The sequence below is a fragment of the Nipponia nippon genome, unplaced genomic scaffold, assembly GCF_047370975.1.
Source record: "Nipponia nippon isolate SJK-2023a ecotype South Korea unplaced genomic scaffold, ASM4737097v1 scaffold_16, whole genome shotgun sequence".
Lineage (NCBI taxonomy): Eukaryota > Metazoa > Chordata > Aves > Pelecaniformes > Threskiornithidae > Nipponia > Nipponia nippon.
Window position 1 is genome coordinate 7,460,794 of NW_028262332.1, and position 24,965 is coordinate 7,485,758.

The window sequence follows — 24,965 nt, forward strand, 5'->3', positions numbered from 1 at the left end:
GGGCAGCTGTGAGGGGATGAACCCCACAGCCATGAGCTCGGGGTCTCCCTCAGCGCCGCGGGGCCCAAGCATGGCGCCTCACGGGCTGACAGGAGCCGGGGTGCGTTTGGTGGCTCTGCCGTCCCCCAGCCCTCCTGCTGCCTTCGTGAGGGGCCGGGCACCCCGCCAGGCCCAGCTCCCTCCCCTCAGCCCGCCGGGGTGTGTGTGGGGCGGAGAGAGGGGCTGCGGCCGGAGGCAGCCGCCATGGCCGCGGCTCTCCCCCTCCCGCCGGCCCTCTCCCCTCAGCACCGCCTTCCCTTCTCCCCCCTCCATCTTGGGCCGCCCCTGCGGCGCCGGCGGGGCCCTGCAGGCGGCGCTGTGCGGAGGGCGGCGGCGCGGCGCCCTCCCGCGCGGGATTGACAGGCCGGGCCGGGGGAGGAGGAGGAGGAGGAGGAGGAGGAGGGAGCGGCAGCGAGAACCCGTATCGCCCCGCATCCCGCCGCCGCCGCCGCGCAATCCGCCGCCATCCGTCGCGCCCCGCGCCCATCGTCCCTCCGCACCCGGCTTCCCAGGAACTCCCGGCTCCCCGCCACCACCACAGGTGGGTATCGGGGGCCGGCGGCGGCGGCGGCCGCGGATATTTGGGGCGGTGAGTGGGGCCGGGGGGGAGGAGGAGGAAGGGGAGGGAGAGGGAAGGTGGGACGAGGCAGCCCTAAAATGGAGCCGGAGCCAGCGGCTGCGGCACCCCGCGGCCGCCCGGCTCGGCCCGGCCCGGGGGAGGAGGCGGTGGCGCAGCCCTGGCGGGTCCCCCGGGCCGGGGGCCTGGCGGCGGGGGCGGCCGTGGGGCGGCCCCCCCACCCCGGGCTGCTGCAGCCGCCTGTGTTTATTGTGCGGCCCCCCCGCGGGGATGGAGGCGCCAGGGGCACCGCGGGGCCTGCCCGGGCCGGCCCCGGCCCCATCCCCGGTGAGGGCCCGGTGGGCGCCGCCTGGGCTTGGGCCCCGTTGGCCGGGCTCCTGCCCCCGGGCCTGGGGAGGCCCGCTGCGTGCGGCGGGGCTGGAGCCCCCCTCCCCGGCCGACCCCGCTGCCCGGCGGGGTGCAGCAGGGGCTGGGGGCGAGGGGAAGCGGGGTGGGGGGGCTCCCCGCCGCAAAGGCAGGTTGTTTTTCTTCATCGTCTGGAGTGTGACACAAAGATATTTTTGTCGCGCCGTGTGTGTGTGTGTGTCTCAGCAAAACAAGGAGGGGGGTGGCATCCAGAAGGCTCGGTCGGTTTGTTATTGTGCGGGAGCCTACAAAAGGGTGGCTGAGGCCGAAGGCTGAAATGCGGCTTCGGGGCGGGGGGTGTGCGGGGCAGCTGCCGAGCCTGGGGGCCGAGGATGGAGTTTGTGCTGGGTAGGTTTGAAAAGGTGGGGGTTTTGGTTTACGAAGGAGTTTTTTCATCTCTGTGTGGGAGCAGATGTGCTGCAAGCTGGGGAAACCCTAATGCGGGTCCTGGGACACATGTGCTGTGCATCTTCACCGGGGGGGGTGGTTTGTTTAGTAGCGTTGGTTGTGAACTAGGAGGGTTTTTTCGTGAAAGTGGTTACGAGCAACCCCCCTGGTCCCCAAAGTCAAAGCTGGCCGGTGGGGTTTGAATGAGCTGGGAGTTGTGGGTTTTGTTAGGAAAGTTGTTATGTTTTGGTTTTGTCTTCTGAACCTGCAAAGGGCGAGGTACTCCTTCGAGTATCAGCTCATGAGATATTTGTATATTGATGTTACTGGTGTTTGGGGTGATAACATACAATAAATATAAATGTTTAGGACTTTAGTAATTTTGTTTCTTTCTAGGAGCGGGTATTAAGTATAAGCACATTGCAGTGCCTACATCATCTGCTGTAGTCTGCTTAGGGGGAAGGCATCCCGCCTCTTCCAGGACTGAATCGAGGTTTATAGTGGAAATTTTGTTTGTGTTAAGCCTTGTCTTGCAGATGCACGTGGGGCCTCCACTGGAGTGGGCCTTTTTGTGATGCATAAATAGCTGGTCCCTGCCTTGGAGAGCCCAAGTTTGGAGAATCAGTTCCTGATGAGTAGATTTCTCAGCTATAAAGTGGCAAGGATGTAGCTTTTGGATCTGCCTTTTCCATGCCTTTTGCACGTTCACTTTGCGCTGGGGTAGTTAAATCCCAGCGTCCTAAAAGCTGGTGCTCTGGGCCAGGGACTGGGGAATAAAGTCACCTGGGAGAGGTAGGGAGGAGGAGGAGGGAGGTTGAGACCATATTCTGAAAGTGGAATTTAAAGAGAGGAAGGAAAGTGATGGTTTGGGGATGATTTCTGACTGTAAAGTTGAAATATCTACCTGCATTTTTCACTTCAAATGAAGTATTGTAAATGGGCCTGGGTTTTATCAGGAGCGCATCTGGGGTCCCTGAGATCTTCATGGGTTCATCATGGGCGATGCTGCTTCTTTCAGGACTGTGGCCCGAGGGTCTTCCTCGTTGGCGGAGTCTATTTTTGGGGTATGATAAACAAGACCTCCCCTATATCACCTCTGAAATGGGCTGGTACATTTCTTTTTACAGTTAAGAAGTTCAGATTAAAAATCATACTCTGACAAATCACAAATACTGTTTGAGGTTGCTGGGGGTGTTTTTATTTTTTGTTTGTTTGTTTTAAATTACATGTTTCTTCAAACGAGTATGAGTACGTCTGCTGTTAGCTGTATTTTGATTTTGTGCTTAATTTGATATGTACATTGAATGTAAGTAGATGCTTTTTTTATTTGTTGGTCTGGTCTGCTTTTCTGCACAGCTTGAGTAGACTAGATGTCACACATTTTAGGATGCTTTCAGCAGTCTTTGCTGATCAGAAAATATATTTCTACATGACTTGAGCAGATACCTTTCCTTCAAAAAGAAAATAGTAAAAACACAAGCTTTATATAGGTGTCCAAAGTTGTCATTATATAGTGCCTTGGTGCTTTGCTTTTTCTAAATTTGGAGTATTTTTAATTTGGTCTTACAGTGCATTTTTTGATGAACTGTGGGCTTTTTTTTCTTTTTCTGTGTGTGCATGGGAGCTTAAACGTGAAGCTCAGCCAACTGGCTGAAGCTGGAAAAGTGAGTAAATAGTCCATACAAACGCTGGAAAGGAGGAGATGCTGGGTTTAAAAATATTTTAATAAATATGAGTCATGTTCCTAAAGAATTTTTATTAAAATGATTTAACTTTATAGTGACATTTTAATAAAGCCTTTTATTAAAGCTTTGGGTAAAACCTAACTTCAAAGGTTAATTTACTCGAACAGCCTCCTTCTAAAAGTAGGGGTGGCATTAGAGTCCGTATTTGCCTTGTGCCTGACGCGGCGTGCCGTGGTATCTGAGCGATGGTATAAAGACAAACGATCCTCAATCCTCGTGTGTGGCACTGATGCTTTTGCACAACACCCGATTCCTGTACCGTGTCCTCCTCGTCCTGTAGTGTATCGCGTCTGAGGTGTAACTGGGAAAAATCAGGACCGTGGTTTTGGCATGTCTGGTAGGGCTTCCAGTTTGCCTGAGCTGTACCGTACAGAGCCTGTTAGATTATCCATTACAGAATTACCTGCCTATTTAAGATTCAAAAGTGTTGGTTGCTCAAGGCCTTCGTTGTACTTACCTGAGTAATTGAAAGTATTTAAGGGCGAGCCGAGCTAACTTTCTTAAGTGCTGCTGCATTGAAAATAATAGTAAGCCATTTTATTTTTTCTTTTATGGTGATACTTTGTACAAAGAGATTTTGCTATAGTGGCATTTCCACTTGTAATTGTGTATTTTCTTCTTGTAAGAATAGAAGCAATATGAACAGGAGAAACTTACTGAATACAGGATGGTAACTTTAGGGGAGGGAGAGGGTTTATTCAAGGGCTGGACCTCTGGTCATCCCTGCTCCTCTTTACTAGATTCCTCATTTATTCTGCAACTTGGCAGTGAGTGCCTTGCTCTTCAGCTAATCATGCCTTGTAAGTGGGTTTTGTTTTTCATGTGGCACTGACTCATTCTCCTAATAGGTCGATAATTTCACAGCTCCTTATCACTAGTTTGTCATTTGGAACAGAAGAAATACAACTGTGAGTCTGTCAGGTATTAGACAACGAGGTGAGAGCACAGTGAACAGGTAAAGGCTGGGGAGGTGCAGCCGTCTCCTTTGCAGAACATCTTTTTCTAACTGCTGAAATTAAGTTACTTTGTTAGGGAGGTCCTGAGAGCGTGCTCCTGGAAAGCACCTTCTGAAGGGGGTTTTGCAGATATGGGCAAAACCCATCTCGTTTGATTAAAGAGTTGTTGTTCCCCATAGAAGGGAAAAATGGGGCTAAAGCAGGAGATTGTGTTATAATGTTAAGCCTCACTGAAAAGTAGCTCGGGCTCATTTTTAGTTAGTAACTTGTGCTGGTATTCAGGATGTCCTCTGTGTGCACAAGTGCTTCCTGCACAGAAGGAACTGAGAAGTTCGAGCTTATGGGCCGTTTGTTTCAGAGCAAAGCTGTTCGGATGGGTATAGCTGTAAATCCTGATCTCTTTTTTTGGTCTGGGATCATTGGGACCATAATTGAAGTGGACTGGAGGCTGCTGTAGTAGCCCTGGGTTGCTCTGTATTTACCCTGTGGCGTTGGTTCGTTGTGAAGCTGCTTGACTTGCAGTGCTGGGGGGTCTGGGAGGACAGAAGGTGGTTTTGAGGAGTTAAAAGGTGTGCGTGCAGTTCTGCAGGGGGCCATTGTACTTACAGCCAAAATACAGTGTCTGTATTTTGGTTCTGAGCACTTACATTTTTGGGAAGGTGCTGGTAACCTGGAAGGGCCAAGAGAGCTCACTGTTACATCTTTGTAAGACACTACAGCTATTAATTTGTGGAGGACTGGTGAAAACAATCATACCTTGAGTGAAAGGAAAGAGGTACTGACCAGATTTGAAACATGCAGAAGCAAAAGAGGAGGTGAAGGTGAGCCAGGCTTAAGTGCGAAGAAATACAGGAGAAATACCAGGAAGAAAGGGAGGACTTGCTAACAGCACCCTAGGGTCTGGCCAAGAGGACTGCTACTGTGTTGGACTGCAGTACTTCAATGTCCACAGGGCTTCAATTAGCTCTTGGGAGCATCCTCAATAGCCTTTGAATTTCAGGTGAGTAGCACTTAAGAGGAGTAAACTATATAATATTTGTGGGGTTTGCACGCTGTTGGAAGAGGGTTGGTGGAGGAATCCTTCCTGGGTAGCCGTTGAGACATTTTGGACAGGAATTGTAGTGATGGTGCTGCAAGGAGTGAATAGAGACATGTTTGAAGAGCTTGGACTGGGACTTTGCCTCCCACAGGCACTTCTTGTGTGGGAATATAGTGATTTTATTTTTTTTTCCCTAAGAGTTCTGCTGTGGGGTAGGTTCTTCAGCTGTTCCTACCTGTATGTGGGCTGGGAGCCCGTACAAAAGCCTTGAGTGCTCTTGTTCAGAGTTTGGAGTGGGCTGTGAAGCAGGCAGGGGAGTAGGGACATGCTCAAGACATGCTTCTTCATGGCTGGAATAGTATGAAGTATGGTTTTATCTTTTTTTGAAATAACCGAAGAATCAAGCTCCCACCTAGCAATTGAAACTTCACGAACCGTCATTTAGGAGCGGATTCACGAGATCTGAGTGTTATTACGGTGTTAAGTGTTCTGCGTCTGAGCAAAATGTTGCCTTTAGTGATGCCCGTGATCCTGTTGCAGTGAAAGCGGTGTGTGGGGTGGTTCATTTAGGAGATGTTCGCAACGTTCCCCGTCCTGGCATGCAGACCTGCTCCTCCAGAACTCTTCTGGAGCAGGGCTTCATGCTGCTCCTGGCCCCGCAGCATTAGGAAGGCACTGTGATTCAGAGGGTGGTTTCCAGCCCCAGAAATTGGGAGGTGAAGGGTCTGTTTCTTGCTCTGCCACTCAGTATAGCTGCAGAGTTCTGCAGTATCATTTTCCTCTCTGGAAAATAGAAGTGATGATGCTTACACACCTTGTCAGTTATGCACTGCAAATATCTATGTAAACTAAAGCATCTCTGAAATGTTTTTGCTTCCTGTCCGGGTCGGTGTAGTCCAGCTGTCTCGTGCATAGTCCGAGTTGCTTAGCTCTTCAGAAAAGCTAAAGCTATCTAAAGATACGTAAAGCTTTTTTCTTCAGAATACTTGAACCACACTGCATGCAACATTGCGTTCTTACCACTTTGTACCTGTGTCCTTTTCCCATCAGAATCCTGTTAGCATCCTTGGCATTCATTTGTAGTGCCAATGGCTCCTGTGAATAGGCTTCCTCTAAGAAAGGTTGCTGTGCAATGCTGCTTTGCTCTAGTGGTGTTAAAATTGGGGAACCTGGAGGAATACTTCCTTGGAAGCTTCAGCATCTGCAGTGTTTATGAACTGCAGGCTTGTCTGAACTGCTTGTAATCTTATTAATGGTTTGAACTGGCTGCATCAGTCTTGATGGCTGGGGGAAATCAGAGAAATTTGATAGAGAAAGATCTATTCAGCTCTTGCCAGGGCAGCTTTGTACCCTGCAGCGTGTGTGTTGGTGCTGGCCTGCCTGGCTGTAAAGGTGCCTGCCGGAGGAGCTCCCATCAGCGCCTTGGGGAGGAACAGGGCTTGAGGGGTCTGCTCAGCAGGGGTGGACAGTGTGGGATTGGCATTTACTGCCTGCTGATTAATGTCATTGGGTTTTATCTCTAGTCTCTCTCTTCATAAAGATAACCTTTTGTGCATAACCTGAATGGGAGCTGAGGCCCTGAAGTCAGCAGAGAGCCTGAGTGCGCAGAGGTGTTACCAAAGCCCAGGTCTGGTAGTGAGGCTCGTTGGCACAAGGTAAACACCCACCTCCCCATTCCAGTGTGATTCTTCTTGAGGCTGCAGAGAACACAGGGCTGCTTACTCAACAGTGAATGGCATTTGTGTGGAAAGGGCTGTATCCGTTCCTGAAAAAAGAACTGTTAGCCCTAAAGACTGCCAGTTTTGCTCTGATTTCATCTCTTGGAGCTGTGACATCTCTGATTTCCTCTCTGCTTGTTTGCTATAAAACCTATGTTTGCTGCTGAAGGATGGAGTAAGTTGCTGAGCTTTGGACTGGGTAAAGGATTTGTGAAATGTTTGAGAGTTCACTGGAAGAACTTCTGTGGTCACACCTCAGAATGCATCTGTTCCCTGGCAGCAGTCGATGGCGGTCCTTCCAGTTGTCCTTGCCCTGGCTGTGTAGGGCTCTCCAAGGTGAGCTACGTCTAACGACTCGGAGGCTTACATTTGGGTTCTGGAGCTGGCAGCACAGGTGTTCCACTCATGCCACTCTTCCTGTATCTCAACTCGGTTATATGGGTATCGTCACTGTGATGGTTTTTAAAAGTCTGTGTGGCACAAGTGTCAGGACTAAGGGAATTTCACAACCTTAAAATGCAGTGGTGTTCAGTTCAGTTGTTAGTGATGGAAGCGTCTTTGTCTTGAGCTGTCAGGCCTAAGACCTGATGCGATGGCCTGAGAACAGTTCATGCTGTGTGGGTGCCTCCTGCCCTCCTGAGCTCCTCTGAAGCAGTGGGCAGGATTGGTCTACTTTCTATTTCAGTGGACAGTCTCTTCCACTGGAAGAGATTGTTCTAGACGTGGCAGATGCTGCTGCGATGCATTCCCTCCTTGTTTGACTCTTCCTTACAACTTTGTCCATTGTGATCAAGAGCTGCATTTTCTTTGAGGGTCTTGGCGGTGCAGGTTTGGGTGGCTGGGGCAGAAACCTGAGCTCTGAGACCTCTAGTACTGCCTACAGTGTTACCTGAGCAAGCTGTTTCTCTGCCTCGGTCACCCAGACTGTAAAATAGGACTGATAGCACCAGCCCTGTTGCCCATCAGGAGATCCCTACCTCAGGAGATTCGCAGTCTGTTGTTGTTGCTCAGATACCTAAATGCCCAGTTTACCTTACAGTTCAGCTGAACGTTGCCAGGAGCTTTCTGAACAGGTTTTGCCAACAGAGCATTATGCCAGGGATTTCTTTTGTATTTGGATTTAAATTGCTTGCTCGTGATCAGCCTCCTTGCTTTGGCGTTGAGGGAACAGGTTTTGTATCTGTGTATTCTCTCCGGACATTCAGCTCTTGGAGGGACCTGAGCAGGGCAAAGTGGAAAGCAGAATCACTTTGGAGGATGTAGGTAGTGTGGAGGAGCTAGAGCGTTAAGTACAGCTCTTAAGGGTAAAGATCTGCATTTGAATATGAGCCCTCCTTTGTGCAGGCAGCTCGTGGAGATCACTGGGTCACTTCCCTGTCCTCTTGTACTGGAGCGGTTGGGGTCTGGATTTGTTGAAGCCACAGGTGGTTCTTGCTGAACTGAGCTGCTCTGTCCTCTGTGGGTTTTGCTTCCGAGATGTGAAACAGCAAAGAAATACGCTCCTTTATTTCTGTTGTGTCTTGCTGCAGAAGTGCCTACAGCAAGTCATGGTTTCTGAGCCTGGCAAGGTTTATAGATAGGGGCATCAGAGTCAGTTTGTGCTGGGTCTTGTCTCATTTAACACCTTTATGGTCTGGATGAGAGGGCAACAAGTGTGATGTTGGTAGTTGGTGCTTCATAAGATACCTTGCTGCCTCCCTGCAGTAATCAATTCCTGATTCTGAGGGGTGTGAAAGCCCTGCAGCGCTTCCTCTTGGGTCAGAGATACAGTTAGTCCTTCCTGGCAAGCTGGCACAAAGGGGTCAGCTCTTTCTTTACAGCATGATGGGGCAGATGGGGCAGAGGGGCTCTGTTTCTCTGGAGGGCTGCTGTAGGCAGACACTCCTTTCAAGAAAAGAATTTACTGCACACCTTGGGTTTTCTGCTGCTTGAAAAGGAGGGGGAGTTTCATGAGCACAGGATCTCCTAAGTACTTTCTGCGGGCTGTGGACCAGCTTTCTGGCTGGATTTTTTTTTTTGCTCCATGCCATAGTCTTGCATCCTCAGGATGAAGTATTTCTTATCTTTGTCTGCATCCTCAATTACTGGAGGTCAGGGCTCCTTTTCCGGGTGTGGTGTTGTCTGTCCAGCCCTTACAGAAAGGACCACAGAACTCGTTAATGTTTTTGTGTAAATACAATTGAGCTTTTCTCCAGACTCCAGTCTGCTTTATCTGTTTTACAGTAAGTTACAAATCCACCCTTTCTGGCTGCCTTTCTCTGCTGCCTGCCTTCCCGGAACTGGGAAAGCTGTTTAGGAGAGAGGTGAGGCTTCTGTATTTCACAGGCCAAACCTGAGATTATGGAGATCTGTCTTCTCTAGAACTGTGCAGTGGGTCAGTAACAGTAGTTGTGATTCCCAACCTGTTGGTACACTTATAAATAAGAGGGGGCAGCAGGTGAGCTTGGTGAAGACAGAGCTGAGAAGATGAGGTCAGGTCATCTTACAGGCCATGCCCTTTCTGCCCCCCCATGTTTTATCTCTGCCTGTACAGCTCCACACCACAGAGTTCGTGATAGATATGCTGTCCAGAAGACTTTGCCTCTCCTCCTCATGGTCCTGCTGCACGTCTCAAATCCAGGGTGGCTTGGCTTAGAGAGGCCTGATGATGGGGCTGGCCAGCGGGCAAGTCTTCTGGCAGACAGCCTCCAACAGTATTACTCAGCTAGCAGCATACCTCTGCAATAAATCATGGGAGACGTGATCCTTCTCTCCCATACCCTGTTTTTACAAGGAGACAAGGTTCATGGGAGATGCAGAGAGAAGCTGGAATTGTGCAGAATTAAAAAACTGGTATTGCCAAATATACCTGTTCAGCTAAGCAAGGAGGGTCCCCTTTTGTGAATCAGGAACTGTCTTTGCTACAGGGTGTCTATATTTTCTCTGCACTGCAGACTGCTGACTTGCTTCTCCCTGTCTGGCAGAACTCGGTGCCACATTCAGGGTCTCAGCAGGCCCTTTTTCAGGTGTACCAACAAATCTTAGCAGCTCCCTTTGGAAACAGTGCAACAGAATGACAGCAAGCGGCTTCTTGTGGCCTAGACTCGTGCTGCAGCCTCTGCCTGCTGCACAGCTCTTCTGCATTGATCCTATTGACTTTGTACTGCCATGCTGATACTCTCCTGTTGCTCCCCTCCTTACTAAGCAGTCTCTCCTAGGAACTGAACGCTTGTCTGCTCCCTTCCCCGCTGGGCTGATGATCCCTGCCTGGCCCAAATGGGCCTTCTACGGGATGTAAGTGCGTCTGGCACCAAGCCCCTAGGGCAGCTGGTCGCCCTCTTTCACCAAAGCTCTTCCAAGGGCAGCCAGTGGTGTCTTTCATCACTGAGGCTGGTGGTGACCGTTTCACGAATAGGCGATTCTTGGTGGGACGTGTTCCAGGAGAAGTAGTGGTATCTCCCTGTTGGCAGTTAAATGTTTAGCTATGAGAAGTACCAGCAAAGTTGACCGTGTGTATTTAAAGAAGAGCGAACATCACTAACCTTCTGTAAAACTATACTATGTTTTTTAAAAGGTTTCATATTACCAGTAACGTTAGAAACCCCAATAGATTTCAGCTTAACATCAACTCCAAACACTTCTCTTTTCTGAAAGAACAGTTCAGCTTTTGCAACCTGTGAGTTTCTGAACAATTTGTATAAAATTTCAGGTCAAAAATCTTCCTACTTCTGGAGAAAAGCCTTTTCACTGTTAATCTCCATCCTGTTGCTTTGTTTTGTGTTTGTGACTGCTGCTGTGAAGTGAGCAAGGAGTGAAGGTCTGCAGTGGTCTCAGGTCCTTTGCCCGAGTGATTGTGCTCAGTGTAGAGCTCAGTGGTGTGCGAGCAGCTGAAGAGATTCCTTCTAGTGTGTGTGTTACCTTTCATAAATCTGTTTGCCCTGCTCAATTAAGGCTGGCTAACTTCCAGGTATTCAAGCTCCATTGAAGTCTTGTGAATAAAACACCAGCAGCCCAGCCTCCTTCATACATAGATGTACAAAGAGCTTTGCAGACAATCCTGTTTGTCAGGAGTCTCTCCCTTTGGCTGTGTTTTCAGCTCGGGGGTTTCCAGTTGTTACCAGTGCCACTAACTCAACGTTTTCACATGGATCTTTTTGCAGGACAGGCTCCCCGTGCTCAGTAGGTCCCCGCTGTATCTCCAAGACAATCCTCTGGTGCTTAAAATGTCACTGTTGCTCTTTGGATTAGAACGTACCCCTTTAAAAGGCAGCTAGAGGGGGTCTATACCCACATGTGAAATCCAGGGCAACATGACGTGGATATGAAGACTCCTGGGTGGTGGAGCTCTCCGCCCAGGAGGCGATTCTGGTGCAGTTATTTGTACCCTGGGGTCTCTAAGGTAACTGGTCACACTGCAGTGTTTTCTGATTCCTCAGAGATGCTCAGATTTTGCACTCCAGTGCTGTCCCTGCATATTGCAGGAGACCTTGCTAGTCCTGAGAATGGGAAGAGCTAAGCTCCATGCTAAAACTGGTAGCAAACCTTCCCCCAAAGACCTCTATAAACGCAGAGAGAAACCTTGCAGAAACGCTGTCGATTTTTTTTTTTTTTTTAATAATTTCTCCACAACAGAGGATAATGCTTTCTTCAGGGTCAGCTATCGGGCACGGGGACCCTGAGCACAGGTCAGAGGCTTTGCCGAGACTGTCAGTTTTCAGTTGTCAGCATCGACATGTGCCTTCTGGTTCTAGCTCTCCTAATAATAAGCATGCAGGCTGGCAGTTCAATTCTTAATGAACTTCCATTTTTATTAGAAATGGCTTCGCTCTGCAAGACTGGAAGGCCTTGATGATCCCTGCCTGGATTCCCTGCTTGACTGTGTGGTGGGAAAATAGTCCAGTATCGTGACAGCCTTGGGAGGCTCTCTGGCCTTTCTGAAGTGCTGTGGGTGGGCCTGGGTGCCAAGCGATCCCCCTGGCCAGCACACCCATGGGCTAGCTCGGATCTGCAGCTGGCTCCTGTCGGGAGGGACAGGCACCGAGGTCCTGTGCCCACGGGATGGCTCCGAGGGGACTCAGCGCCTCTGCAGCCTCTTTGCACGGCGACCCGATGGAAAGTGTCTCACCTCTCCATGGACCTGTTTTCCCCTTTGGAGCGCGTGTGTAACGCACAAACAAAGCTGTTCCACGTTTTCAGCTTCAAAGCGTTGAAGGAATTCCAAGTAAATTTCACTTGTCCAGACAGCAGTTGTGGCTGTCCCAGAAAATGTGACAAGGGGCTTTATCCCGACATGTCCCCAGCTCATCTGCTCTGAAGTGGTTGTTTATTCCTCCCGCATCCTTTTAATGATATAAGATGTAATCAAGAGGCAGCTGAGACCCAGTTACATAACTGGTTGTCAGGGTTTCTCTTTGGCAGCGTTACCCTGCGTGCTGTTTGCATGCTGACTTTCAGGAACTTGGGGATTTTCTGTTAACCAGCTAACTCCTGAACCTGATGTGGTAGTTGTTTGTTGGTTGTTTGTTTTTTGTTGTTTTTTTTTTTTTTTCCCCCTAATGCCTACTGATTTTGCCTAGTTTGAGTTTTCTAAACCTCAAAGTGGATTTTATTGCTTGGGGTTGTGTGAGGTTGGTACAGGGTTGACGTGGTCCGGGTAGACCCCGCGCCGGGCTGGATGTACCTGTAAAAGCAGGTGGCTGTGCTCTCGCCAGCGCAGCTGAGGGCTGGTGTGCAGCACCCTCTGCTATTCGCTCTGCTCCGGGGCTCCCCACTGCTCCGCCAGTTCAAACAGGTCATTGTTCTCAGTCCAGCTTCCACTTTCCTGCCAAGTCTGTGCTAATCAGTGTTTTTTCTCCCTTTCTCTTTTATGTCTGTCCTACTGATAAAATACAGTGCAAATGGGCAAGTGAGGGAGGAGCTATTGTTTTCTCTGGCACACGGTGACCATCTGAGCAAAGACTGAACCAGACTGCAGCCAAAGATCTGTTTGCTGCTCTGCAGGAAAAGGTGCCTCAAGAACGCCGGCCAGCCCTCTTGCCTCCGCAAGCCTTCGTGCTGCGAGGCGGTCCAGCCGAGATGGCTGTGTGGGGCTTCTTGTGGAGCCCGGTGTTTTTCCAGAGCATCCTGTGGATGCTGTTACTGAGTGACAGAAAATAGTTTTCTTCCACTATCCCCAACTGTGCTGCTTGCTGCCCAGCGCACAGCTGCTTGCTCCTGCCAGGCCCGATTTAAATCCTGCAATGCAAGAACAAATGCTGCGTGGTGCCAGGTTTATTGGTCAGAAACTTGCCCCCTGGCAGCAGCCTTTACATGGGCTGTACTTGGCTAGTTGCAGATCGCAGTACATTCTCAAAACCGGCTGTATCCAACATGTTTGTGGTCTGCGCTTTATTTTGTATATAGTGCCTGATGGACTAATCCTCTTACCTGGAAATCACGTTTGATGAGGCATTGCTGGTGGAGGTTGTAGCGTCTGGGCAAATACAGTTTCTTTCAGAAAGAGTGATTTCTGACTGCATTCGAAACATGCTTTCAGCTGGATGAATTTCAGAAAGGGTGAAGGGTGGGAAGGTCCAATATATATAGCGTCTTACTCCAACACAGAGTTGCAACCCTAACATGGGACCTAGCAGATGGTATAATTAAACTGCCAGCAGTTTTAGGCTTGAAGTGGAGGCTTTACAACAAGAAATCTGCAAATCTAAATTACGTGTGAAAAGGTTAGATTAAGCTCCTAGATTTGAGAAAACTTAAAACAGAGAATTATGCTTGAAAAAATGAAAGAAAGGTCCATTGAAAGTAAGCAAAGTTTCTTTTCTGACATAAAAGTTGACCTACAGTGTTTGCGTTCCTCATGTTTCAGCTTTGTCCTAGGCTCCAAGAGCCAAAAAGTGAAAGCAAAGAGACTGCCTGCATGAAGGGTGTTAATCACAGCATGTTGTGCCAGCAAAGATCAGAGCGAAAAATTAACAAACCACATCCATTGTGAAAAGTATATTTATAGCTAAAAATGGTGTTGAAGGTGCCAGCAACAGAGAAAATGTAATCTTTTTTTATAAAGCATTTTCAGGATTCATACTAGAACTGCTGAACTTCAGGTTCAAGAATCTGAACTTGTTTCATTTGAGCAGTTTTTTTGGACTCCTTAACTCTCTCATGGGCAGCAGATGGGAAAAGGGAATTTGAAGAAATAACTGTTGCCTTCAGGTGATGCTTTCAAAGCGTTAATTGCTGGTACGAGTCATTAACTGTGGCCAGTGTAGAACCATAATCCTAAACATTAGAAACCTGGCTACCAGTGCTTCAGTGGGAAACCCAATGATAAATTCCAGTGTGGTATAAGGTAGTGCTTTTCTGTCATTTATGTTTAGGAATCCTTGCGCATAGCTGCTTGTTGTTAGACTTATTCTTTTAAAGCAAGGACTATGTTGACCACCCTCTTTTGTATTCTCATACTTAAAGAAGCTCACTTCTTTCAGCACTGGAGTGTCAGAAAAAAAAAAAGGATGCTGTGAGCAGTGTGTTCCTGCCGTTCTTTTCATTCAGTTTGTGAATCTTAAATCCCACAAGCTTCTTGCGACTAAAGAGAGGAGAGGGTTAAAACCTCGTAACTTAGTGTGTCTGCTCGCTGAATATCTCCAGTTCTAGCAGTTGTGCGTGTTTTACTTTTTACTCGTCTGTGGCTAAATAATCCGTTTGACGGCGTTTCCCTGGTTCTCTTTCATTAAAAGGCAGATCGGGAGCGGCGCAGAGAAATTTCCTTACTAGATGACATTTCATCGCAATGTCCGATCGTTTGGGGCAAATAACCAAGGGAAAGGATGGGAAAAGCAAGTACTCGACTCTCAGCCTGTTTGATAAGTATAAAGGAAAGTCAATAGAAGCTATCAGAACTACAGGTAAGAAATGCCTTCAGAAAGCTCCTTTTGGTGTCTTCCCAGAGTGTTGTTGCAGAGCTAATTCAGGTTGTTGGCCCTGTGGGTAAGATGTCCAGTGGGAAGCAGCTGGGTTGCAGAGCTGTTTGTGCTGGTGTCTAAGCCTGTGTTTCATTAGGTCTTTAAGGAAAATATGTGCGGTTCTTTGTGTTGCTGTTATTCTAGAGACAGGGAAGAATTACAGCAAAACAGCTGGGGGACTGTTGGCCCTTTTGTTTAGCCTGTGTCCCTGCTGCAAAGCAGTCAGGTTGCAGACTTGAGGGAAAGCCTTACCAGGGCCTTAGGCTATACCAAGACAGGGCAGTTAAACTGACTGAAGTGCCTTAAGTTGGTCAGACCTTGTGTGAGGTGAGAGTCAAGGACTGAAGCCTGTGGGCAAGAAACTGAGTTAGTTTTGTGGTGGAGATGTGACCAAAAGTAGATGGTGGGATCAGAAAAATGGAAGCATTGCCTGGACTGGCTCTGGATTTGGTGTGGGAGTAGAAAACCAAAGAAAATAAAATACCATCTTAATAAATGTGATCTGGTGGGGAGAGCTGGAAAATCTACACCTCAGGACTCCTGGGTTACGTTACCAGTCTGTCTGCTAAGAGGTGGACTTGGATGGCCATTTCCCCACGCTGTGAAAGGGTGATGCCGCTCCTCCTTGGTGAAATGAAAGGGGAGTATCTGCACAGGTAGCTAAAGACTCTGTGGGCGTTTTCTGTTAGGGAGAATTATTTCTCTCTCCCTCCCGGCTGTTGTAGGAGGCTGCCTGTTAGCCAGCTGCTATGACAGATGGCTGCTTCACCGTGGTCCTGTGGGAAATGACCTGTTTGTTGACATAGCAGCAGCGGTGCTGCTTGTCGTAGGGTTCTGTTGGGACTGCACCCAGCCACAGTATGCTAATTAAGGTTACTTATCTAGCAGGATATAGCCCTATATGACCTGCCATTGTTCCTTTCTCGCTAGTTATTCCTAGACATGGCTTACAGAGTCTTGGGAAAGTTGCTGCTGCCCGGCGCATGCCTCCTCCTGCAAACTTGCCTAGCTTGAAGTCTGAGAACAAAGGAAACGACCCCAACATCATTATAGTACCCAAGGACGGTACAGGATGGGCAAACAAGCAGGATCAGCCAGACCAAAAGAGGTAGGTAGAACTACTCTTTGCGAAGTTTTGTCAGGCAAGCGGCAGCAGTTGTGCGCTGCTGTGCTGTGTGTTGGACCTTACCATGATCAGGTCTCGGTTGTCCATGCCAGTGTAGAGCCAATATTAGCTTGATCATTTAGCTACTCCTATATTGCCGGAGTTGTTTGTCATCTTGCCTGCCTTCCCCTTTGATCTCACCTCTGCTGTCTCTTTTCAGTTCCAGTGCGACGGCTGCACAGCTGCAGGAGTCGCTGCCGCAGCAGGGTTTGCAGAAATCTGTCTCCAATTTACAGAAGCCGACACAGTCAATCAGTCAGGAGGTGGGTGCAGGCGGTCTCTGTGACTGCCACCCTGCTTCCCCTGTCCCCAGACAGCTTGAGGGTTTTCTTTAGTTGTCTGCATTGCCTTGCACAAGTAAGAATCAGCAGACTGCAAGTTACCGAACAGCTCCTGTATAATCAATTCTTGTCAAAATGATTGTCTTGACTCCCAAGTTACTGTGCCCCAGGAATGCTGTGCTGCAGTTAGAGTATAATTCTGTGCACGTTACCTCTGTACCATTCAAGTGTGTGCAGAAAATCTAACTTCAATCTAGAAAGAATGGCTGGAATGTGGGATGGCTGGTTAGCACTTCTAAACTATTTTACTTTGGGTCTAATTCAAGTGTCGCTTGGTGACAACAGATCCAGCTTTTGCTCCCAGCCTGATGAGACTTGATAAGAAGAGATCTGGTCATGTGGGAGAAGTAGCCAGTGTCAGGACCTGAAAAAGCTACTGGCAAGTAAGAAAGCTTCCCCAGAGAGTACAGGGACCTGGCCCCTCTGTGCTGCAGATTTCACACTTTTAGTTTAAAAAAATTTCCCAGCCCTTGAGGTTCAGGGAAATCGGGACAGGAGTTATGTTTTGAAGAGGAGAAGAGTGGTTTAATGTATGAGAAAGTAGGGTAGCCTTCAAGCTGAGGTGTAGCACGGAACAAATCTAGAAGATTGAGGGACCATTTGGGAAAATGCAACAGAACAAAGGGAAAACTTGATTAGAGAAGGAAAGCAAGAGGAATGGTTTGAGGAAATAGTTGGTGAAGATGAGTGGAGGAGAGATGAGAGGCAGGGCAGAGAAGAGGATTTTTGCTGTAGCATCGTAGCACACTGGAGTGGGGAACAGCTAACTTTAGCCCCAACAAGAAGCTGGGGAGACATGTGGTATCCAGTGACATCTGGGTGATCTGGAGGTCTGAACTATAACAGGTGCCAGCCAGGAAATGAGAAACAGTCATGAGACTTCACTGATCTGTGGGCGTTGGGGGTTTTTTGTGTTTTGTTTTGTTTTCAGAGTACAAATTCAGTGCCAGGTGGACCAAAGTCATGGGCACAGCTGAATGGAAAGCCAGCAGGACAAGAAGGTGGTGAGTATGATAAATGGAAATGGAGCTGGGTATGTGCCTACTTCTCTCAGGCAGGCATGAGATGGGATGGACTCCGTTTCTTCCTGCCCCCCCTGTCTAGACTGGTGCAGAATGGGACACAGCTGTCTCAGTTACAGTGCAGTGAGGACATATGAGTCTTGTTTTCAATCTCTGTAGTGTGTTGGCTGGAATGATGCAACTGCATCTGTTCAGGTCTGCCAGTGCAAGGCATAGCTTGAACAGAATGTGTCTCATCGCCACCTTGAACCAGAATGACTCATGCACTCGGGAAGCAGCAGGGAGTTCTGGGAGGTGAAGGTTTTGAAGGAGAAGGGAAATATTTGCCCCCTCATAAGCATCTTTCATCAGCCCAGAAGAGCATGTAATAAAGGTCCAGAAAACAGAGTGGAAGAGGGGAGGGATTGGTTTAGAAGAAAAGAAGAAAGGAGAAGAGAGGACATGGGAGACTGGAAATGCAGGCATCTCCATGGCTAGTAGCACGGGGAGCTTCACCTAATGAGGTGGTCAGAAGTGAGGCTGTAATGATAATACTCAGGGAGGCTGTACACAGCATCTGTGGTCCAAGGGTGTTACCGTGTCAGTGGCTGGAAGTGGCATTGAAGCTGTTGCAGGATGCACTTCCTTACGCCTTGGCTGAGGCCTTTCTATTAAGTCTCCCTGAGTAACTGTGCTGCTAATGGCTTCTGCTTGACTGGGGATCCTGAAGCAGTGTTAACATAAATTGGGAGTTTAGTTGTCTTCAGATGCATCCATTTCCACACTGCTTCCAGCTGCACTGAGTACTACCATTAAAACTGTAGTGAGAGTAACAGCTTGGTTCCACTGTTTTAATGTGAACAGACCTGGAACCATTCAGTTGTTGAGTGAAATTGCAGAGAGATTTGAAAGAATTGAGACAGCTGCGGATTGCAGAAATGGAGGGGACAAGCTTATGCTAAATTAAATGAGTCCCTTAATGAGAGGGTGTTTCTCAAAGCTAAATGCCAAAGCAGAGACTTGTGCGTGCCTGAGGTTGGTGGCTAGTGCAAAGACTGTGTCTTGTTTGGTTAATTGGTACTTTTTTCAGACAGTTGCTGTGTGGACCTCCTGTACAGTCATTTTGAAATCTGATCATCTAACAATGTTCTTAAAGATTTTTTGAAAACTCATTCTAGGTCACACTTATCAATATAGAGTTCTCAACCCAAGAAAAGAGTTGCATATGTGACTAAGAGCAGCTTAATTAGAAGGTAATTGAATCACAGAAGCACCAGAAATCTGGCTGAAAGGACTTCTTAGCGCATCCCATCCTCGCACCTCTTCTCCAGTGGCATTGAACAATTGCTTTTCCTTCTAAGCTAATACAGCAGTTCCTAATATTATTGACGAAGAGGAAGGTCTTTTGCTTTTTGCTCTCTTTTAGGTATTACTGCTATAAAATTTTTTTTGGAGGGCGTATCCTGAAGAAATGTGGTCTAGTAAATTAATTATGAACTGCTCCATGCCTGTGTCTTCTGTATAAGGGGCATTTGGAGGAAAAAAAAAAAAAAAAAAGATGCACCAAACTTTTATCAGTGTGCTGCTGCTTAGGGTTAGAGTGCAAATTGTTAATACCTGCACATTAACAGTCATTACATTGTGCAGCCTTACCTGGTGGGTGGAAGTCTCCCCTGAAAGACGCTTACGTGTTGTTAATATTCTCGTTGCCATTCCAGTTCAGTAGAATAATGCGGTAGAAATCAGAACTGTCGGCATATCTCAGATATTTTGTGGTGTATTTGAGAAATGTCCATGTGTATTCTCATCTGTCCAAAATATTTGAAGGTGTTGCGTGCAGCAGTTGCAATGTCTTCCCTGGAAATCTTCAGTTGGAAGGTCTTGTGCAGTCTGCAAGTTCCAGAAAGTGAAAATGACTTAAAGAAGCCAATCCTTCTTGACTTTAGGGCAAGGAAGGATAAAGATAGATGAGACTCTCTTGTCAGGTCTTCAGTACTCATTGCTGATACTTCTAACATGGTAGTTCTGAAATGCCCTTTTTAAAAAGAGCGTTAGCCAAGTAACACCAAGAAACAGTTCTCAAAAAAGCAATTGTTTTAATGATTAGTAGTGCAATAATGCTGACAATTGCCTTTTGATCAGTGTTATCTTGCCAACAGGTTTAGGAGAATTGCTGTGGGTTTTTTTCCAGTCACTGGCAGATCTTTAGGATGGACAGAAAGCTGTCACTCTAGGGTGGCTGGTGACTCAGCAAGACGTTTTGCCAATGACAGGAAATGAACCTGGCCTGATCCGGTCAGTGATCTGCATCTTAAAAATGCTGCAGCAGGGAGGAGAGCGGGGTATAGCATACAGCACTTGGTCCTTATCTGTGGTCTTTCACTGAGTATATTGCCAGAAATCTGAACAATAGACTTCCCCAGCAGAGAGAGATCTGAGCAGAAAGAGTCTGCTTAAAAATGTCAAATACTTGATAACAGGGTGTCACCTATAAGCGATCTTGCAGAATTTAGCTCTCTGCCTCAGTCTGAATTTTGTACTGTACAAAAATAATTGGAAGCTGAGAAAGTTCACTCTGACTTCGTTGAACATGAGAATTTAAATGAAGATCCCAAGTTAAGAGTGTGGGAGTACTGGATGAGGACATGCGTTGTCGTGTTGGTGACGGTGTCTTAGAGTGTTTTGGATGTGAGCTGAGGTGCTGGTACGATAGTAATTTGGGTTTAAATATGCTGGAGGCCTAGATTCTCAGGAAACGCCTTTCCAGGCTGATCTTGTAAGGGAATTGAAAGAGTGGAAAGATCTTTTCTGAGTCCCACACTTATTTGTCTGACAGGTTCAAGGGCCTCAAGCCGACTGTTATCCTTCTCTCCCGAGGAATTTCCGACGCTGAAAGCAGCTGGCGAGCAGGACAAGGCTGGCAAAGAAAAGGGCGCCTTAGATCCGTCGTATGGGCCAGGACCAAGCCTCCGCCCCCAGAGTAAGTGAATGATTGCATCTTTCTGCCTTATCCCAGCTCTTAACCCCATAGGCTGTGTTTTGGGCAGGGGAATGCCAGTTCACAGTATATCAGATATTCCGTCCCTACGTTTCCTTCTGTCTTTTTATGAGTTCACTTGTCAAGCTGCTTAGCAGATGACCGCCGATTCGCACGTAGTGCTGATGTTCACTGCCTGAGTTCTGTGGTCCAGACAGTCAAGTATGGACTGTCGGACTGTCGTCTACTAAGTTGTTTCATAAAAATTGCTGTGTGATGTTGCAAAGCAGCCCCCTTCCCCCTGGGCTAAGGGAGAGTCAGGAGCGAAATGAGTGGGTGGTGTAATGTGGCTTCTCTTTGAGTGTTTGTGCATGATCTAATTGGCCTTAATTCTGCAGGATAAGGACAGTGGAGATGGGGAGCAAAGTCGGTTTGAATTTAGGCTTATTGACAAATAAGAACACCACTGGTGCAGCAATTACTTAGTAATGGCTGATGCTGCTAGTCTCTTAGGAAAATAAACGCCTTTGGAAATTTTCCTTGGTCCCTGATGTTTTTCTACATGCTCAGTGTAATTAGGGCTTGACCAGAGTGTTTGAGTTTCGAGACTTTTTGGCAGAGTGGCTGCCTGCATTTAGAAATTAATTTAACATAATTATTACCTCCTTTCCAGATGTCACCAGTTGGAGGGAGGGCGGTGGGAGGAACATAACCTCTGCTACATCTCTGACCGCCTCCCCTGCTGAGCTGGGCAGCAAGACCTCTAGTACCGGAGACGGAGCCCCCTCCTCAGTGAGTGCCAGCGATCCGAAGGAGCCGTCTCTCCGCCCAGCTCAGCCTGTCCGCAAAGGGGCTTCGCAGTTCATGGGAAATGTCTACCAACCACCTACATACCATGACATGCTACCTGCTTTTGTAAGTTGCCCTTTCCCCACAGCTGCCTAACATCCTTGCCGCTTATAATGTGCATGTGTGTTGAAGAAGTTAGCTGATATGCCTGTTTTCTGGACTCTCAGTTGGTTCCCAGGGCTTGCTTAGGGATCCTTCTCTTGATCTATTTTTAGTTGCCCCTGTTGTGCAGTTACCCTTTCGTGCTAGAATGGTGTAGCACAGCCTTGCTCAGCCCAAGGAAAAGTTGCTGCTTTCCCTCTGGAGCAGGAGAGGGTAACCATTAGCACGTGGCCTGTTAGGCAGCCAGATGTGCAATGTTTGTTTTCCCTTTGTGCAAATGCAGCTACTGTGCTCGTGTTGTAGCCTAATCTGTGTAAGTCTTCCTGTGGCAAGGAATAAAACCAGACTATTCTGCTTTGCTGTGTTCCAGATGTGTCCACAACAGCCATCTGAGACCCCTGCATCGCTGGACCGAGGGTCTTTCCCCCTTCCTCAGCTCCGGCTTGAGCCCCGGGTACCTTTCAGACAATACCAGATGAACGACCAGGATGGGTAAGGCTGCCATGGCTGTCCCGCTTGCGAGGCAGGTTCAGCGTGTGACATGAACCTTAACCTATGCAAGAATTTGGGCCGAGGATCCAGTTGTGTGGGTGAAGCTGCAGGCAGCCACAGAGGAAACCTGATTTTTACCCAAAGAAGCAGTGCTTTGCTCCAGCTACAGCAGCATCTGAAATGTTGCAGGACTGCAAGTGCTGTGTGTCTGAAGAGCAGGTGGGGGTGAGAAGTAGCTGTGTGTGATCCTGGACTGGAAGGGTTGCAGCTCTGATCTGTAAGCCCTAGGAAGTAGGTACCTGGTAGAGAAGGGAAAGAAACTTTGTTGGACAGGGAGAGAAATTTGGAGCCCTTGTATGTAAGTGCATGGTAGAAAAGGACTGATTCACTGTTACAAACTCAGCTCTACATTCTTTTCTTTACTATTTGCTGTTTCTAACCATTTCTTTGCATTTCCCTGTAGAAAAGAGAACAGGCTCAGCCTGTCTCGCCCAACACGTCCAGTTCGGCAGCAAGTAGAGAGAGCACCTCGGCCCACCATTATCAATGCAGAGAACCTCAAGGGGCTGGATGAACTAGACACTGATGCGGATGACGGGTGGGCAGGTAAAGTGCTTCCGTTCTCTAGCTTCAGGCAACAGCTTAGGAGGTGAGGCAAAGTAGTTACTCCTCCCTGAAGTGTGAAATAGCCAGGATATTCTGGTGGCTCTGTTTCACTTCCACAGAAGGAAGGGGAGGGGAAGCAAAGAATGGTCTGTGTGGTTGTGAAATTGCTGTTGGTGTAAATGATGACACAATGGATCCTTCTGATCCTTCCATCACACTGTGCTCAGGGAACCGGATCTGAAGACTCCTAAAAGCTGAAAACACCAAACAGTAGGAGGATAGCAGTATGGCTGCTGGGAAGAAGAGTTAGTCCTGCCTTTTCAGTCACAGTGTTCAGTTTCCAATTACACACAGTCTAGCTTGGTGGCTGTCTCCTCATTTGCAGCCTCCATTCCCAGACTGTTTGCTGCTCCTCTTCTGGGAGCCCAGCTTTGCAGCAATGTGGGTCCACACTACTTACATTGTTTCCAGTACCTGTGGTGGACATTTCGTTTTCCAAGTAATTTATGCCAAGCCTGTGTGTTCTCTAGTTTAGTGCCAGAGAAGGCATAAGCTTTATCAGGACAAAGGACCTGTTTTTTTCCTCTCATGTATCCCTTCTCCCATCCTGCCTTTGTAGGCATTCATGATGAAGTGGATTACTCTGAGAAACTGAAGTTTAGTGAAGATGAGGAAGAGGAAGAAACTCTTAAAGATGGACGACAGAAGTGGTAAGAAGTGGCTGTATTGGCACCTACAGTTGTTTCAATAAAAGTAAACAGTACCGGGATCTCTTTAAAACTTGCTCTAAATGTTGAGGCTTGGTCCCCCGATCCATACTGTGACTTTGATGGCTCCACTGGCCACCATTTGAGTGGGCCTCAAGGATGTGCGTGGCTCTTGAAGCTGAGTGCCAGGATGCCAGGCTTTTTTCCTCCTCCCCTTTCTGTGTCTCACTGTTATCCTGCTGCACAATAGTGGTGTTAATCCTTATGCACCTTAGGAGGAAAAGTGCATTGCTTGTTCTGGTGGGTTTTTTTTGTTTTTTGGATCTTTACTTTTTGTTACAGTTAGTTGCCTTTGCCACTTGATAAGACTGCAAGCACTTTTTGAGGCAAGGAGCAAATATAACAGCAAAGCTGTTGATATGACAGGAACAGCTGGGATCCCAGAAGGCAGCGACAGTTGTCCCTGAGCTCTGCAGACAGTGCAGATGTCAAGCACACCTTGGAGGAAGGAAAGAATTGGGGCGACTCAGTTGGCTTGTCCCGGCCAGTCCGGAAAGTGCAGGATTCACAGCAGCCTCCGAGGAAGCTGAATGGCTGGAGCTCTGCATCTGAATACCAGGTAGGTTGAACTCATGTGAGTGGGCTTGTGCTGCTGGATGCGATGCATCGCTGTCCTTAGGAGGCTAGTTTGACATTTTATTGAAAACGGGATGCTGATGAATTTCTCAATTCTTTGTTTATATCCAGCTGGAGAGAAATCTATCTGCATAGCACTCCCACTAGAGAAGAGAAATTGAAGCTGGTCCAGAGCAGTGGGGTTGTCAGGCAGTGAGAAAATGGAGATGTTGAACCAGATAGCAATAACTCCCCACCAAAAGGGAGGGGGATTTGCATGAGGATAGAGGGGAGGGAGTCAGGAGGGGATTTTCTCAGTGTGGAATGCAAAGCTCAAGATACAGGAGATGTTTGGGCCATGCTTATTGAGGAATGTTTTTCCTTTGGCAGAAGCCCACACTGGGAAATATTCTCAGACAGCAGTCCCTCGAGGATAAAGAAGAAAAGGTGCCACTGAGACAGAAGTTTGTGCACTCTGAGATCTCGGAGGCTGTCGAGAGAGCCAGGAGGCGACGGGAGGAGGAGGAGCGGCGAGCCAGGGAGGAGCGTCTGGCAGCGTGCGCTGCAAAGCTGAAGCAACTGGATCAGAAATGCAAACTGGCTCAGAAGAATGGGGAGACCCAGAAACACACAGAGAACGAAGACCTGCGACCCCCAAGCACAGAGAAAAATGCTGTGCAAGAGAATGGTCATGCTTTCCGTAGAGGTAAAGAAACATTGCTTGCCTCATCATGTAAAAAGTGCTTTTTTGCTATTGTGCCAATCTCTTACCTGAAGTGTGGGGGGAGTTCCCTCCGAATGCTCCCTCCCAGGTACTTCAGTTGCACTGGAGATCAGCTGCTTCGTGTATTCTGCGGAGTATTTTGGATTGGTGATGAAGGTTCATTTAAAAAAAAAAAATCCTATTAAAACAAGTGCAGCCTTCTTTTGGTTGCCTTTGTCTGTGCTCAGTCAGCTGTGCTAGGAGAGGCCTTGTTGGAATAGGCCTCTTGATCTTCTCATGATTGGATGATGATATTAAGAAAGTGCTCATGGGCCACAGATCAGAAAATCAGTTATCAGTAAGTGCTGGCAGGTTTAAGGAGTAACAGGGGAAATGGCCTTTTTCCTCCAGTGCTTAAGCAGAAGGCTGATGGCAGAGGAGGATCTCGTAATTTATCACTAAAACAAGATGGACAAAGCCCTCTAGAGCTGTCAAGGCAAATCAGGGAGATTGTGTGATGTGCTATATATGATTCTAATAAAATTCAGCCGTGTAACACAGTCAGGACGTGCCCACACCTGTGTATGTTGTGATGTGGTGGTGCACT

General features: G+C 48.0%; 1 protein-coding gene across 12 annotated transcripts in view; it reads left to right on the top strand.

Moving 5' to 3' along the window:
* Nucleotides 1-412: 412 nt before the first annotated feature.
* PRRC2B (proline rich coiled-coil 2B) overlaps nt 413-24,965 on the top strand; it is a 47,483-nt gene continuing 22,930 nt past the window's right edge. For 7 of the 12 annotated variants that reach the window (XM_087752773.1, XM_087752779.1, XM_087752778.1 and 4 more), the window contains exons 1-12: nt 415-580; nt 14,576-14,743; nt 15,731-15,908; nt 16,126-16,228; nt 17,238-17,310; nt 20,144-20,287; nt 20,958-21,199; nt 21,606-21,727; nt 22,191-22,333; nt 22,953-23,043; nt 23,467-23,659; nt 24,046-24,361. In XM_087752773.1, the coding sequence (XP_087608899.1) occupies nt 14,629-14,743; nt 15,731-15,908; nt 16,126-16,228; nt 17,238-17,310; nt 20,144-20,287; nt 20,958-21,199; nt 21,606-21,727; nt 22,191-22,333; nt 22,953-23,043; nt 23,467-23,659; nt 24,046-24,361 (1,720 nt within the window). In that variant the 5' untranslated portion in view covers nt 415-580; nt 14,576-14,628. Of the gene's footprint in view, nt 629-14,575; nt 14,744-15,730; nt 15,909-16,125; nt 16,229-17,237; nt 17,311-20,143; nt 20,288-20,957; nt 21,200-21,605; nt 21,728-22,190; nt 22,334-22,952; nt 23,044-23,466; nt 23,660-24,045; nt 24,362-24,965 lie in introns of all 12 variants that reach the window. The other 5 variants (XR_015703665.1, XR_015703666.1, XM_087752774.1 and 2 more) reach the window with 4 other exon arrangements.